Source organism: Cottoperca gobio, chromosome 18 (genome assembly GCF_900634415.1).
Source record: "Cottoperca gobio chromosome 18, fCotGob3.1, whole genome shotgun sequence".
In the NCBI taxonomy this organism is placed as follows: domain Eukaryota; kingdom Metazoa; phylum Chordata; class Actinopteri; order Perciformes; family Bovichtidae; genus Cottoperca; species Cottoperca gobio.
In genome coordinates this window covers 5,178,074-5,194,343 of record NC_041372.1, presented here as the reverse complement: position 1 = coordinate 5,194,343, position 16,270 = coordinate 5,178,074, and the positions used below count along the sequence as shown (strand labels likewise).

The window sequence follows — 16,270 nt, the reverse complement described above, 5'->3', positions numbered from 1 at the left end:
TCTCCGCAACCTTTACTGTAGTTTGAACGTGCAGAAAGTAAACTATATAAACATGTCTCCTCACACACTCACATCATCCTGTTTGATAGCTGGATATTTACCGCAGACTGTATATAAGAAGTGGACGTACAGAAGAGGGTGGAGCAAAGTACGATGAATGAGGCATTTTTTAGGCGACCAAATGTTCCAATGAATTTTTTATAAAGTGAAAACACAGTGTGAAAGGGTTCAGACGACAACACCCTGATTTGTTTGTCTATTTTACTCTAAATTGGACCATAATTTACTAAATGAAGATCATTCTGACTTGAAACCAGCGATTGAGACCATAACACTATGTTTACGATGTTTAAATATGAATCAAGTTAGATGTGAAGTCATTTTCTCGTACATTTCTTTCCTTTTTGCAACAAGTGGAGTTGAAAGAATGCAGGTTTAGGGCACTATTCAGACCCAGAGGCTGTAGCTGGATATTTACTTGTATGCTGGAGGGATAGACTGCTTGTTTATTGCAAAAATGATATTCCTATCACTATATTATATCAGTAAATATAGTTATATGTCTTAGTGTATGTGCAGTGATGAACGGGATTCAGGTGGTATGATGTATAGCAGCCGGATCATAAATCGTCCTCAGCTCTCGGTGCTTTTTCCCTTTTTATAATTAATCCTCCACTTTATTGATACAGTTCACACGCTGAACTGCTGAGTCTGCCCTTTCAGACCAGCGTGGTCAGCGATCCTGTTACCATGTTGTTGATTTAAATATGACGGAGCAAACGCTGTGCGGTGGAGATAAGCTTGAGTATAGAGACGGCGTATTGCGGTGTAATGATTTGTATTATTGAACTGAAGTCAAATTGATATTAGACGTTCTTATTTGAATAGGAATCTTTTTTTCCCTCCTTCATACCGAGTAGAAACTATTTTCACTTTAATAGAAGAAGCACTTGGAGAAGGAAGAAAATGAAGCTAGTTTCTAAGGGATTACAGACCTTTAACACGATCATATCTACCTCTATTCCCCCTGCCCATGGAAATTGGAAACAGATCGGGCTCTTACTCTGAAAGTGTACTTGTTATTAAAGTAACCTTGAGATATAGGAAGATCAAAGAGACCCAGCACCCTATAAAGTGCACAGCAAAAAAAAAAAAAAAGCAGAATTCAGCTGTCTGGGGATTAATAATGGCTCTGGCTTGGCCCCAAGGCTAAGTTACTGAAGATGCACATGTATGCAAACACACACACACACACACACACACACACACACACACACACACACACACACACACACACACACACAGGCAAACACTTGTTGGAACATGCACACACACACAAACACAGACACAGACTTGTTGACCCATGCACATCCACATGAATTGCTCACTCTGCATTATGAGGTATATTGCCTTTTCTCACTCTCTACCTAGCTCTCATCCGCCTCCCCCCCCCCCCCCCCCCCCCCCCCCCCCCCCCCTCCCACACACACACACACACACACACACACACTCCATCTCTTTCAATACAGCTGAAAGGGCCATCTCTTCAGGGCTTCTAAAGCCGAGGTGGCCTGTGGCAGTGAATGCAAATGACCCTTCCAGCACACGCACAGCTCCCTCTGTCAGGTCCCGCTGCTCGGGGGCCTCCCACAACACTGAATGGTGAGGGCAGAGAGAACGAACAAGAAAAAGAAGAGAGATTAAAAGAAAGAAGGGAGGAAGGAGAAGACGGAGAGAGCAGGAGGTTATCCAGAGGCAAGGCCGGGAAAAGTCTGCTGATATTTACAGTCAGTGCGTCGTTGCCGCGCAATTCATCAGGAGTTAGAAAGAGTCGCCGCCGGGCTCAAACTGACACGTAGAAATAATGACTGGAAGTCCAGTATAATCCGTAGAGTTGTGACTGCATCATCTGTGCAGCTCACACACCTGGGCCACTGCGACACAGGTGAACACACACTTCATTAATTTATTCTGAAATGAGATATTATAGCATCACTTAGTACTGCCATGCAGTGTGCAGATAGGGTTCACTTGGTGCTGTGTTTTCACAAGGCAAAAGAAATCCCCCCCAAAAAAGATCAGCAGCATGCAAGATGTCAGCTCACATTTCAGCACCATGGACAGCAGTAGAGGAGCCCGTCATGACACGAGTACACACAACCAAATCAAATTTAAAGTGGTATTCTCCCATTTACTGACTCCTCACTTTATAGGAGATTTAAACGTATACAAATAAACCTTTTGGGGAAACTACTTGGGCTGTTCCTTTGGTTCAGCTCTGATTAATGATTTCTAAGTTTCACAAGATGATTAACTGTGTTTTTCATACTTTTCTTTTCCGTTTGAATTAGTGGATCATTTGACCTCTTCAGAATACAGCACTCTGTGGTCTAACCTGCTGGTACACACATGCCTCCAGGGACAAGGGGACATTGCTTTGTTTTAGGGGTTTAGAAGACAAAGAGGTTAGGATTTATAAGTATTATAGCTCTCACTAAACATTCAGTCAACACTGTGAAAACTGTATTTATGCAGTCAAAGATAAATTCATACAGTGTGGTGAATATCAACTAAACTCGTCTATTAGTTATCAAACTGGAGGAATGTAATTGGCGGTTCAGTTTGCTCTGCGAAGCTTTAAAAAGTCCGGTTTGGTTTAAATAGATTAAAATAATTCCCTAGCCCAACAGAGGAAATTGAGTCAAATTTTCCACACAAACTCAATTGATTCTATTTGAGCAGTTTTTCCTCAAGGTGCCAGATACATTAAACGTTTATTTTTATTTTCTTAATCAAGGTATTTTTTTATTGAAGTATCCAGTAAAAGGTCCTCAGAGCTGGATCACTTGATTGTACAGTTAATGCAAACAGCGAGAGGTTCGGTCTCTGGTGACACAACAGATGCACTCGTGGCGTTTTGGTACGTTGCAGCTTGAGGGAGATAATGTGGCTTGAAAGGGAGATGGCGATTGAACTGTCCAACAGCATTAAAACAACACGTTTTCTTCTATATCACTGTTGTCATCTCTGCCTTATTTCCCAGGAGTCTCCTTTATTTTGCGTTCAAGTTTAACAGGATTTCGATCCCATTATAGAAGACCTTAGTGGGACAAATTAATATGAATGGAAAATCTGACATGATTTCATAACTCAGTGTTAGCCGGCGTATTTCAGAGACTTCTCCTTTAATGGAATATGCACAGCTGGCACGCGTAGGGATCGGGACATATGAAGAACGAAGGGAAGACGCAAAGAAAGTTTAAAAACATATATATATATATATGGCCTTGTCTGCATCTTGGTTTCCCTCCTGGGCCTTTGACCTAAATTACTCCCCGTGCTCCATCTTGGCACTCCCTCACTGTTCCACTCTGTCAGCATTAGGAGCTCTGCCTCGTCCGTTCTCTGGTTAGTAATGTCCCAGCGCTGCGGCCCGCGGTGGAATAAGCTCTTACAAGGCTGACCCGAGAGGAGGGGGATGGATTTAGATGAAGGCAGGGAGGAAGGAAGGCAAAGGGTCAGCCCCAAACAAGCTTTTGTGCTTCACCTCTTTGTGTCCGAGCTTCCAGGCCTCAAAACACATTCAGCTCTTTCATACAAACATGCTGATGCTGCTGTTTCCTCTGAACATTCCCATTGTGAGATTTAAAGTGTTCGTAGAGGATGATATCATGGAGCATTCACACTTTGGACGTTTAGCTGACGCTGTCAGATAGAAGTCCGCAGCTTACAATGTGCAACAATCAAACTTTTTTAGTCCACTCATTTAAAGTGACAGTGTAAGAAGACGTAAAACAAATGTCATCCCACGAATGAAAAGTTGATTATTAATAAAACTGTAATTGTTTTTTGACAAATAGTTTCTAGATTTTCAATTGGTAGTGATTTAAAAAATGAATAAATCAGAAAATACTCTTATTTGAGTTGGTGGCACCGGCCAATGTTTGGCTTTTTTGCTTAATTGATTAATTAAATCACAAACATATTATGAAAATGCTTGTCAACTAATTGAAAAATGTTTCCGCACTAATTTGATCCACAACAACACAAACTTTTATATATGAATACGTTTCTTTTTGGTTCTTACCATTCATATCAAGACATTTCAAAACAGAGCAGAGAAGGGGGGGGCGGGGGGGAGTAGAGTAGACCTTTTGTGTTGCATGTAATGGAAACTGCTTTGGTGTTAAAGCAGCAATAAGAGTTCAAAGCCCACATGGACAGATAAGCAGCGACAGTGATCTCGGATCATACCTGAAGGTTATTGCACAGATCACCAACAAGCCTTTGTTTAGGGCAGAAATAGCCACGGGGTTGAATGACTGTTCAAACACACAAACTGGTGTCTTTTCTTCTTGAAGAAAAGACAACGGAAGCCAACACACCGCAGAGAATACCTCCGAGATGAAATACTACATGAAATGGCAACAGAGCAGCTGAGCCTGTCCGCAGTTTGATAGCTCAACATAACAACCTCCCTCCGTATTTTCTTGTTTCCCATCCCTTTACCTTCCCCATATGTCAGACAACATAAAGACTCTTTGCTCTTCAAAGGTTAGCCCAATAAAGAGCACACGCAGCTCCGCTGACAAAACTGCAAATGTCAAAATGGTTAAAAAATGGGCTCGTCTCAACTTCCCCGTTATCTTTTACATGACGAGACAAACAGCGGGTGTTGTTCTGACAGACCCGGGGTATCATGGGAGATGGACTGTGAGAGTCTCCAGTACTATATCACCTCTACCGCAGAGGGAATCACACACACACACACACACACACACACACACACACACACACACACACACTAGGGCTGAACAAATTCACAGAAATATAATATTTTGTTTTAAATTGTGATATTAATAAAACTGCATTTGCGGTCTTTTCGGTGTTAAAGTGTGTACCGAGAATGATCATAAATTGATTAAATTCATTATTAATTTATAATTAAATTCATAAATCGGATAAAATAAGATGCTTGTTGTTTGAGGTCAAACCAGTCAGTTAGAAAACATCTTGCCACACACACACACACACACACACACACACATCCCTGTTAAACTGTAGATGTATAGACGACGTGTGAATCAATGTGTGAAGAGGGGGTGTTTTTCATTAAAAGTTGTGCAGTGTTTACACCGGGGAGGCGGCATTACATGCAACTATGGATTTCTTTATTTGGTCACCTTATGAAAAATGAATGCTCACCATCTCCAATTCTCTTCACTATTCTTTGGTTGAGAAGAGCAGGATTTATAGTTGACGGGCTGAGAGGTTCCTGGTAATCCTATAATAACTTTACAATGACTGTATAGTAATAAATCCTGTAATAATTCTATAGTAAGTGCATTGTAATCCAGATTCACACTGGAGTTTAAACTCTAAAGCACACATCTGTAGTGGATGCATGAACGCATGAGAAGATAAGTGTGTGTGTGTGTGTGTGTGTGTTTTTGTGTGTGTGTTTGTGGGTGTCTGGCTACATGGGGAGAAAATGGCTTTAACCTTCATGCCTACTCGATCATCACCACTTCGTAAATGTCACTACATCTGTTTACCTCTGCTTCACACAATCTTTCTATCTTTTTCTCACTGTCATCTCTTTATCTTTTATCCCCCCCTCTATACCTCTCTTATCACCCCCCCCTACCGCCACATTTTTCCTCCACCTAACTTCCTCCTCTTCCCTCCAAACTTTTCTTTCCCTCCTTACCTCGCCTTTTCTCCCTTTCTTCTCTCACTGTAACTCTCTCACACCTTGTTTTCACATCCCATCTCTCTGCTGTTAAAAATACCCCCTAGCCACACTTTTGTCCTCTCCTCTCTTTTTCACAACATTCTTTTCTCCCAGACACTTCGACTTTTTCCACCCATTTTTCTCCTCTCCCACCTGTACAAATGTCTCATCGTCCCTAAAGCAGACGCTGCTTTTCTCTTTCTCTGTCTCTCTCGTACACAATATTTAGTAAAACTCATGTCAGCATACCCTATGCTTCCATGTCCTCTCCATCCTTTTCCATTTCTTTCTTTCTATTTTGTTCTCCCCCTTCAGCCACGTTGGAACGATATTTCTCAGGCTCTCAGTCTGAGGCTTCAGAATGAGGCACCAGGAGAATGAAAAGAGAGAGAGAGAGAGAGAGAGAGAGAGAGAGAGAGAGAGAGAGAGAGAGAGAGAGAGAGAGAGAGAGAGAGAGAGAGAGAGAGAGAGAGAGAGAGAGAGAGAGAGAGAGAGAGAGAGAGAGAGAGAGAGAGAGAGAGAGAGAGAGAGAGAGAGAGAGAGAGAGAGAGAGAGAGAGAGAGAGAGGGAACAGTAGTGGGAATTGGAAAATGAGAAGTCAGAAAGAGAGGGAGCGAGAGAATCACAGCTAAATCAAACAATGTGACAGTAACACGTGTACCAAACTATTGTGATTCAGTGGGATCTATAAGCTGAGAAGATCTGTGAGTGTCACATCAGCTGTAGATAGTGTTCCAATGAAAGACACAGTTTATTTACTTGACATGAGGCAGTCAGAGTCAGCCAGCTGTCAAAAACTGTATGTTGCGTCAAAAAAAAGTCAGCACATTCAGTATGTACATACATCAACTACAGCGCACAGTCAGCTGTTCTAACTGCAGACTCCTTCCGCAGCAGAAATCGAGTCATCAGAGTCGGAAACGTTTTTCTGAACTTCTATTGTTTAATTTTGGAGAGCCGGCGCCAAATGTAGCCGGCGGAAACCTCCGGTAGTGCATTAAACCTGCATTATTTCACACAGCCAGCAGAGGGCGACTCCTGGTCGCAAAAAGATGTCCAATTGTATAGAAGTCTACGAGAAAATGACCCAACTTCTCACTTGATTTATTAGCTCGGTAAACATTTTCCCGACGAGTTTACGGTCTCAATCGCTAGTTTCAAGTCTTCTTCAACACATCATGATGTTCATTTAGTACATTTTGGTTTTATTTAAAGTATAAAAAACGATAAAGCAGGGTATGCTTCAAGGCGGGGCTACCTTGTGATTGACCAGGGTGTCGTATAGAACTTTTCACAATCTGTTTTCAGTTCATGAAAGCTAATTGTTACATTTTGCTCGCCTGAATATTCTTTTTCAACGTTCAGCCTCACCTTCTCGCGTCACCTCTGGTTCCAAACAAATGGCCAAAATGCCAAACTTGAGGCTCAAACCAGCCTTGTCATTCTTCTCTGACCTTTGCCAACAACAAGGCATCTGCCGCTCACTGGATAGTTTCTCTTGTTCTGACCAGTCTCTATAAACCACAGACAGTTTTACTTCCTGCACTATAAGCGAACCATCGGATCTGTTTTTAGTGAGTGTTTTAGCAACAGGAAAACTCACATTCCTTCTGGTTTAGGGTCATTCGGGGGAAGTGAAATAAACAAATCAGTAAAAACTGGTTTTGTATAACATATTGAATATTCATTTTTAAGTCAGTTGTCAATGAATATTATGCTTTTGATGCTAAAATGGCAGCAGGTAATGTCCAGCACTTTAACACCTTGTCTAAACACGACTCCTGTGAATCTACAGAAATGTTTATTTTTCTTGTTTTATTTTTGGCACCTCCAATTTGCAGTTTGTGCAGCTGGCAACAGTCCCAAGGATTTTCTTTGGCCGTTATTTATTCCAGCACTCGATGCCTCAAAAAAGAGAACCCTTGTGGTACACGGATATAAATACATCTAATATGTTTGCAGAACCCTCCACACATATTTAATTTATCCTTTTTTATGTGCATATACTCTCCTGAGAAGAATGTAGAATGAGATTAAAGCACGCCAGCTAAACCACAACAGATCTACTTCTTATAGCCAACAAACAAGCACGAGTTTGAGATGGGCAGCTAATCACAAAGTTATCAAGCTCTTCTAAAATATCAATGGAACCAACTTTCTAATTTCTGCAGCTTCACTTCCATATCTCCCCCCCCCCCCCCCCTTTTAAAACTATGAAAAAGTAGTTCATCCAGCCATCACTTATATAGCACCTATAATGCCTTTGTTGCCCTCTGGTAGACTGCCGGGACAGCATCATGACACCTCTCCTTGTCCTATAACTTTAAAACCCCTCCAAAAAGTCTATTATTCACCTAATGCTGCTACAGGCAAGGTTGCTGTGTATTGAGTGAGATGGACAGGCTGGAAAGAGAAGAGCCCCCGTAGTCCTCATTCAAGGTCTAGTGATTCAACAGGAGCACAAAGTAAACCCGACCACTGAATTATTGGATTGAAAAGAACAGAAGGATACACACCGTCCATGTACGAGGAGACATGTTGAATTATTCTAGCTTTAAATGGATTAATTTGACGGCTTTCCAACATTAAAGCTAAAAGTAATCATGTTTCATTTTTAAACCTGGGCGATATAAAGAAAATAAATATCACAATATTTTTCACCAAATCCCTCGCTATCGATAATGTAATGATATTGTAGGGTTGAGCATTGGTGCTTTCACAAAATATTGACATTTTTGACATAAATAATCATCCGTAATGTGGATATAACGAGGAAGTGGGTAAAAGCAAACGGTGGAACAACTAGAGCAGAAAATGACGTCACTTTTCTGTAATTTGGCCTTTAAAACCAGGAGAAGACAACACTATTATGATATCCCATATCAGAAATCCAAAACAATATCTCATATCATGATTTCCATATAATATGGATATATTGCCCCGATGTCAAATTATTGATTTCTTTACTAAGCAGCCGTGTAATAAGTGGGATAATGTACAGCGGGCATATATCTAGTCTTATATCATGATAGCGATATAATATGGATATATTGCCCATGCCCTATGTCAGATTATTGATTTCTTGTCGTGTAATAATTGGGATAATGACAACGGGTCATCATCGCAAAACAACCCTTTTTTTTTTCCTTTGACCTCTTGCTCTTCTGTCTTCTGTGATATTGTCCGATAAACAGTCAATGCAAATCACAGCGTTTAACCGACACCACTAAATGGAGACTTAATGACACAAGAGCAGCAGAACACTTATTGCGTCAGGGTGACTAATGACGACTATAAAAATCCATTTAGAATATTTCTGAAGGGTGAATGTTGAACATCACTTGGAAGGACAGAAGCTCCGCCGACTCACACAGGATCCTATTTTAGCTGCCGTTCATCTGAAAAATGGACTTCACAGTTTTGTTTGTAGCGTAGTCACAGTTTACTCATCTCAGCGACTCATCTGCGACGGCCCACACACACACGTGCACATGTTTGGTGAGTGAAGCAGAAGATTGGCAGTATAGTCTGCGCGCCTTCGTGCCTGATTGTCTGTACATCGAAGTACTCCATCTCACACCAGAACATCTACTTACAACGCGTGAGGTAGAGAATGTGTGTGTGGGTGAGCGACTCTCAGTCACATCTCACTTATCCCAGTTACTCATCTACAGCCTACTCTCTCTCTCACACACACACACACACACACACACACACAAATCTTATTGAGTTATTTGCTGCATTTGGGCTGCAATATTTTAGCTCTAGGACAATGACAATGTCCCCATCTCTTCTCTCTGAATTACACACACACACACAGACCTTTGTACAAGCGGCCATCTTTTATGGTCGACGCTCACTCACAGGCTGTCACACACAGTTCCATTTCCCCGTAGATCATGCCGGACTGGCACACATTGCCTAAATGAGCTATTTAACACCTACTTACTCTTGTGCCTTGCACACAAACACACTCTCACACACACACACCACACACTCACACGCTCATATCCATAAACACAAAGGAAGAAGCCTTTTGTTGTGTATCGGCTACTGTCTGCCTCAAATCACATCCTAGTACCAAATTATATTAATTTAAATACTGATAAAGATGTTTTTGTTAAATATATATACTGTGTGTGTGTGTGTGTATATATATATATATATATATATATATATATATATATGCAACCTGTATATTGTACATTGCTATGATATCTGAGCCTAGTATATATACTAAATATGGACATTTATATAAAATGCTGTATATGCAAAAATCCATATAAAGTAGGAAAACTTATGGTCCTGCTGCTACCCATAACATCAGAGTAGTTTTTAATACAGTATATGTAAAAAAATTAAATAATACACACAACTGTACATATCTCCACACCAATCGGCACCTCATCATTCATGTAAATCCCGGTAAATCCCATAGAAAGCATCAGGGTCGACAATTTGTTTTGTTTAAAACCATTATTACATTTTAGACCATTATCTTGAAAATTAGGGCCAATAATAACAAAAATAATAATAAATGTGCTAAATTGTAAACAAAAAAGATTTCTTATTTTTATTGGTTACAAGAAACCGTGATAAAATCTCACTGTAGGAAAAATAAATCAGTATTTATAATAACCACCATCGTCAAAGGAATATTTATAATGTCAAATTTAAAGGGGCCGACATGCTTAACATCCCTTCATGATATGATTCTGCTAAAACGTATTAATTATAATATTGTCTCGATGCTCAGCTTTAGACATATAACTGCAAAATCTAAGTTAGTTATAGAATCTAAATCTAAATCAAGGCTACACATTATATTTAAATACAGGTGATGAATTAAAGGAGATTCTCCTGGTGGCCAAACACTGTATTACATTAAGATGCTTCATGTTAGTTGTTACTCCTTCTTGTCATTCACAAAAGAAGACCTAGTGAATGAAACGACTCTTTCTGAAAAGCCTTGTGTTCTGAAGTACAGCAGTCCACAGCAGGACAGTAAAGGAAAGACACAGCTGCATTAACACAACACATCACGAGCATCGATTCTCTTTTGTCTCTCTTTATTTTCATTCGTGTTGCTGAACCTTGTGTGTGAATGTGTGCCTCCACACTTCTTGCATTCCAGTCTGTGTTGTATGTCTGCTTTGCATAAATGTGCACTGTACAAGGATGTGTAAGTGTGACTGTGTGTGTGTGTGTGTGTGTGTGTGTGTGTGTGTGTGTGTGTGTGTGTGTGTGTGTGTGGCCGCTGGGAGAAGTGTAGCCGATGTGAAGCCTTATATAACCAGCTTCAAAGTGAGCTGCAGTCGGCCGGCAATACAGACCCGGTAAAGTGCAAGGACAGAGAGAAGGAAACTGTTTCACAGAGGAGGAGGAGGATAAAAGAAATACTGTGTGGAGGAGAGAGGGTGTAAAATACTCTTTACCAGCTATTTTATGCATTTAGCACATGCGATTGGTAAAAACATCTAGAAAAGTCTAATTATAGTTGTAAAAACTATAAAATGTTGTCTGTTTTTAAGCCCTGTACTGAAATGTCCTTTTGTCTATTCTGGGTGTATTCTAATTGTATTTGCTGTTATTTTTCATCATCTACAGACGTGTGTGTGTGTGTGTGTGTGTGTGGAGGGGGGTCAATTGCACACACTCTTTTCTTCCTCAGCACCTTTGATTGGGAAAAGTAAAATGTCCAGAAAAGCAGCTATTTTTCTCTCATCTTGATTCTGCTCGGCTCGTTGCAAAAAGACGTCAATCAAGCTCAGTTTTGACTCTTTGCTCAGCGTGTCGCCGAGCTCCTAATGGCTGCTTGATTTTCTGCTTTTCCTCCCCAAAAAAAGTGTTGTGATGTCTGGTTTCTTTGATGGGAAGGTTAATATTTAAACCTTTTTTATCACTTGACAAACTTTTTAGTTTAGAGTTTTGCCATCAGTCAGAAGCATGTCCCTGTAGTTATATATTATACACACTCTATGTAATGATCGTTCAGCTGCACATTTGAGCTTTTACTGCCATGTTTCAGCTCAAGGTCCACTTATTAGCTCCGTCGTGACTTTCAACTACATCTCGCTCGGGTCTTCATCGCTGAGGAAGACCGTGAAAAAAGCGCCAGGGAAGATCTAGTAAGTGGACCTTGAGCTTATAAAACGACTGTTTGCAGGATTTCTCAGCTGGTAAATGCTTCGGAAAGATACCCCAAATATTGGTAATGTCTGCTTCCATGTTGTCACTACTAGAACAATATTGTAAAGCACAGCTTCTATGTCATAAATATTACTTTTCAGAATAAAATATTTCATTCCATTAGCCATCACAAGCTGTTAACTGTTGCATTAATCCACCAGTAAAGTAATTCCAGTAATGGCAACGTCGGTCTGTTAATCAGTCCACTGCTTTGGCCCGGACCGAAACATCTCATAAACTATCGGATGGAGTGCCATGAAATATCGCGCAGACGCTCACGGTGCCCAGATGAAGACGCCCAGCGACTTTGATGATCCCCTGACTTTTCACCCGGCGCCACCTGCAGGTCGATTGTACAAACATTTATGGTTCCCAGACGATGGATCCCTGACTTTTCGGGTTAGAGTTAAACATATTCACCGCATGTTACCTGAACACACCTGGGATGCAAACCAAAGTTGTGTTCTGTACGCCGACCAGCTACTCCAACCACCTCCTCCGTGTGTGACATGTAACACCCATGTAATGTATAGTTACATACATCTGATTTGACGTGGACCGGGTGGCGCTGCTCTTTATGATGCCTGCTTGAAAACACCAAATCTTAACTCAAGCTCCGCTTACTAGCTTTTTCCAGAGCTTTCCACCTGGGTTGTGTTCTTCACGTCTTGAATTCTATGTGTATTCTATGACTCGATGTAACATTTTGTTGTGTGCTTTTACTTTGTAAATGTCATGTTGGAAGTGCTGGATTCTCCCTCAGTCATGTGATGTACGACGCATGTTCATCAGAACGCCCTGACGAGGAAGCAGCCTGACAGTCTTAGTGTTGGGTTATAAGTGTTTTCTTTTACAGATTCAACTGAATAAAATTCAAGTTCCCAAAGAGATGAAAGCGATGAAAGGTAGAAAGTGTATTTTTGCAGTAGTGCCTACTTTCTACGAACCTTCACCGTGTCTCTTTTCTGTGACATCTGACAATAACGTGTTTCTTTCTCGAGCACCTCACTTGCTCATAATAAGGAGCAGGAGGGCTGATGGCACAGACGCCTCTTGATTACGCTCGGGTTCCTTGAATGTGACGCGAGCCATTCATCAACGAATAAAAGAAAAGAGATGACGGAGGGAGGGAGGAGACGAGAAGAGGTTATTTTTCTCTCCGTTTCCCCCCTCTGTGGGCATCTCCCCTCTCTCCCTCCGCCTTCTTCTCTTTCTTTCCACCACTTTTAATTTACCAAAAACAGCCAGTGGGAAGATGGGGATCAAATTACATTCACCTTTTACCTGCACTCCTCTGCGCAATTAGCGTCACGCTTACTTGTCATTTGAAATTGACACACTGCTGTTGTGCTATGTAATTATTTACCCGCCTGAGGAATAGCTCTCTGGTTTCACCGCTAAATAATGACAAACACACACACACACGCTACAAAACACAAACGCACCTGTGCCCCTGTTTTCCATCTGAAATGTGTTTAACATGTCTTTTACGTTTACAGGGTCATTGTGTATGTGGTTGACTAATTAAAGGTGTCTCTGTGTTCAGTGTGTCTATCTAAAAAGGTCTGATTGACTAATGTTGTGCAACATGTTCTGTGTGCTTCACTGCTCAAAGGTTGGCGTTAAGATTTTGGGGTTTGAGCATCAGGAGCCACCGTTCTTCCTGTAGGTGTCCTCTTCTTTGCCTGTTCTTTTTTCAAAATATGTCCTTTTTCTGGTCATGTGGTGGGAGGAAAGGGCAGGGACCTGTTCTGCAAACCACAGAGGCCTTATTACTCCACATTCCCTTTTTCCCCTCTTCACCAACCCCACCTGCCACCCACCCGAAAAAACAGTCAGGCTCAGGGAACAAACAAGGTTAAAAAGGAGAGAGAGACAGAGAGACAGAGAGACCATGAACAGTGGCAGCTGTTTTCTTCTGCAGGGGGAGAGAAAGAAATCACATCCAAACAAAACCAGTTTTCTTTGATCTTGTGTCTTTTCTTGTGATAAATCTGTGTCTGTGATGCCTTTTGTTTTTGCTTTTGTACTCTTTTTAAAGGAAAAAACAAAACAAAAAACAATAAGCAACCATGAACTCTTGCTGATTTGTCCTTTTTGCTCTTTCTTCTTTTCTTTTTTTGATATTCTTTTTTTCCGTTTTTGCCAGTAATCTTTTTTGAATTTTCTCTTTTCTCTTTTTCCCCCCTTTTTTTCTTAACCCTAGGTCCGCTCACAAAAAAACATGATGAATCTTCAATGAACAAGCCTCGAGACGAAGGTATTTTTGTTGCATGTTTTTCCTTTTTTCTTGTTTTGAAGTCTTTTTGGGGGATGTGTACACACATAGAGTGGAAAACACACACACAAGTCAAACATCTCTTAGGTGGGACTTTGGATATGAGATGCATACCGATGTGTTGGTGTAAGTGTATGTGCTGACCATTGCAATTAAAACGCTGTCTTTCCTATGCAAATCATTAGCCTTATGTAACCTTGGATTATCATAACGCCTGGCTAATGGAACCCAGACACCCTTCATTATAAAGTCATCTACAGGCAGTTGTGATTTCCAGAGATCCTCACGTGGCTCTCGAAACGAGCGAGAGCCTCGGACATCATCATCGCCACTGTGCCCTTGAAAATACATTGTCCCGGCGCAACAAAGCACCTATTGAGACCAGCTTACACAATGAGGTGTATTATTATTGCGCCTCAATCCCCAGCTCAAGGATGAAATTGCTATTGAGTAAGGACCTACACAAATATTAAGCTAGCCTCATTCCAAGTCAGAGATGATAACATCAAATGAAGGAAGGAGGGGAAAAAATTGGGGACATCCAAGGACACTTGCTTTTGGAAGGTTTTGGTTTAATCGGTTGCTACAATAAGGACACAGAATTCACAGCCTGCTGTTAATTTATCTCCTACCTGCAGCACATACACTGTGGAGGAGATTTTATCTGCACTTTTACCCCCCCCCCCCCCCTTCCTTTCTTCTTCTTTTGGACTTGTTTCTTGGAGGAAAAAAGATGACTGATGATATTTTGATACATATTTCTCTTTATGCTATTTTGAGGGTTATGCGGGTGAATCTTTTTCTTGCTCCGTGATGCTCTTTGATTTGGGGTATTTCTTTTTTTTTATTAAAGTTGGGAGTCGGAGAAAGTTTGACACAGAGGATTTTCTTGGTGATCAAACACGGCGGCTCAGACGCAACTCTTTCAGCCGCCACAGTCGAGCCCAGGCGAGACACTTCCCACCTTCATATAAATATGTATTTCATCGCTCATCATGACGTACTTTCAACATTATTTGATTGGGAACTGCTAATCAGCACAATCCTGAGCTGGAATTCATCTGAAGACACTGACTGAGCAAAGACCTAAATTATACGAGTCATATTAGTCACAGGTACTTAAAAAAATAAATAGATGACCCGTCATAAGAATACACAAAAAAAGCAGAAACACTGCAAAGAAAAAAATCAATAATCGGCCCGTAAAATGTTCAATTTATTAAATGTTTTGCTCGTTTTAATGCGTCGCCGTACACTAAATGTTGATTTATAGCCTCTAGTAATTAAAGCTGAGAACAGACTTTCTCAGTGAAGCAGGACATCGTGTGTCCAGCAGTTCTGGTTTGTTTTGAAACAAACAATATTAGCATATTTGTAGATTTTGGATTTTTCCAGTGAGAGAGAATAAGTACATGTGATTTTAAGAATATTTTATGATGTAATTCTTTGCGGAATATCAGACACAAATTATCATTCCAAGCAGAGTATTTTCAAATAATGTCTGCAGGGGATCTTTAACTCGTCTCGAACAATATTAGAACCTGCAGAATGTGAACGGATCCTGCTGTAAAAGTCCGTTGTGTTTCTACAGAGCAGAGCATACACCATATACAAGAGAGCATATTGTTTTTTTTTGCTTATTTGGATGCAGAAAAAGCATTAATAATGTAGAAAGAAGCTGAAGTGGGACTGCTTCTGTGCAATGGCTGCATTGTGTAATGATAAGGTAATACAACACGACGGGCAGTCGGCTCCTTCTCGCCCGCTGGAAATGATTCATACACATAGTTCAAGGCTGTGATACACACACTCTGATTCCAAGCTGCCCCGAAGCCTGACCTGTGCAATCTTCCACCCTCAGGCAACGCACTGTTACCTGTCAAAAGACCTGCAGTGGTTTACAATTGTTGCACAACTTCAATTCCAAAGTAAAAAAAACCAGATTCAGAGCGCAGACATGTTTATAATCCTACATTAACACGGCAAATTCCCTCCTCAGTTGGTTCCCTAATTATTTCCCTGACTAACGGAATAACATCCTTAACACACAAGTTTTCCAAACACTTTTA

At 40.9% G+C, this 16,270-nt stretch overlaps 1 protein-coding gene across 2 annotated transcripts in view; it reads left to right on the top strand.

Moving 5' to 3' along the window:
• LOC115023467 (neuroligin-2-like) overlaps nucleotides 1–16,270 on the top strand; it is a 148,242-nt gene that overhangs the window by 66,101 nt on the left and 65,871 nt on the right. The window contains exon 4 of one of the 2 annotated variants that reach the window (XM_029454469.1): nucleotides 14,130–14,183. The exons of the other annotated variant lie outside the window; for it this stretch is intronic. Within the exon in view, the coding sequence (XP_029310329.1) occupies nucleotides 14,130–14,183 (54 nt within the window). The remainder of the gene's footprint in view (nucleotides 1–14,129; nucleotides 14,184–16,270) is intronic. 2 annotated transcript variants of the gene reach the window in all.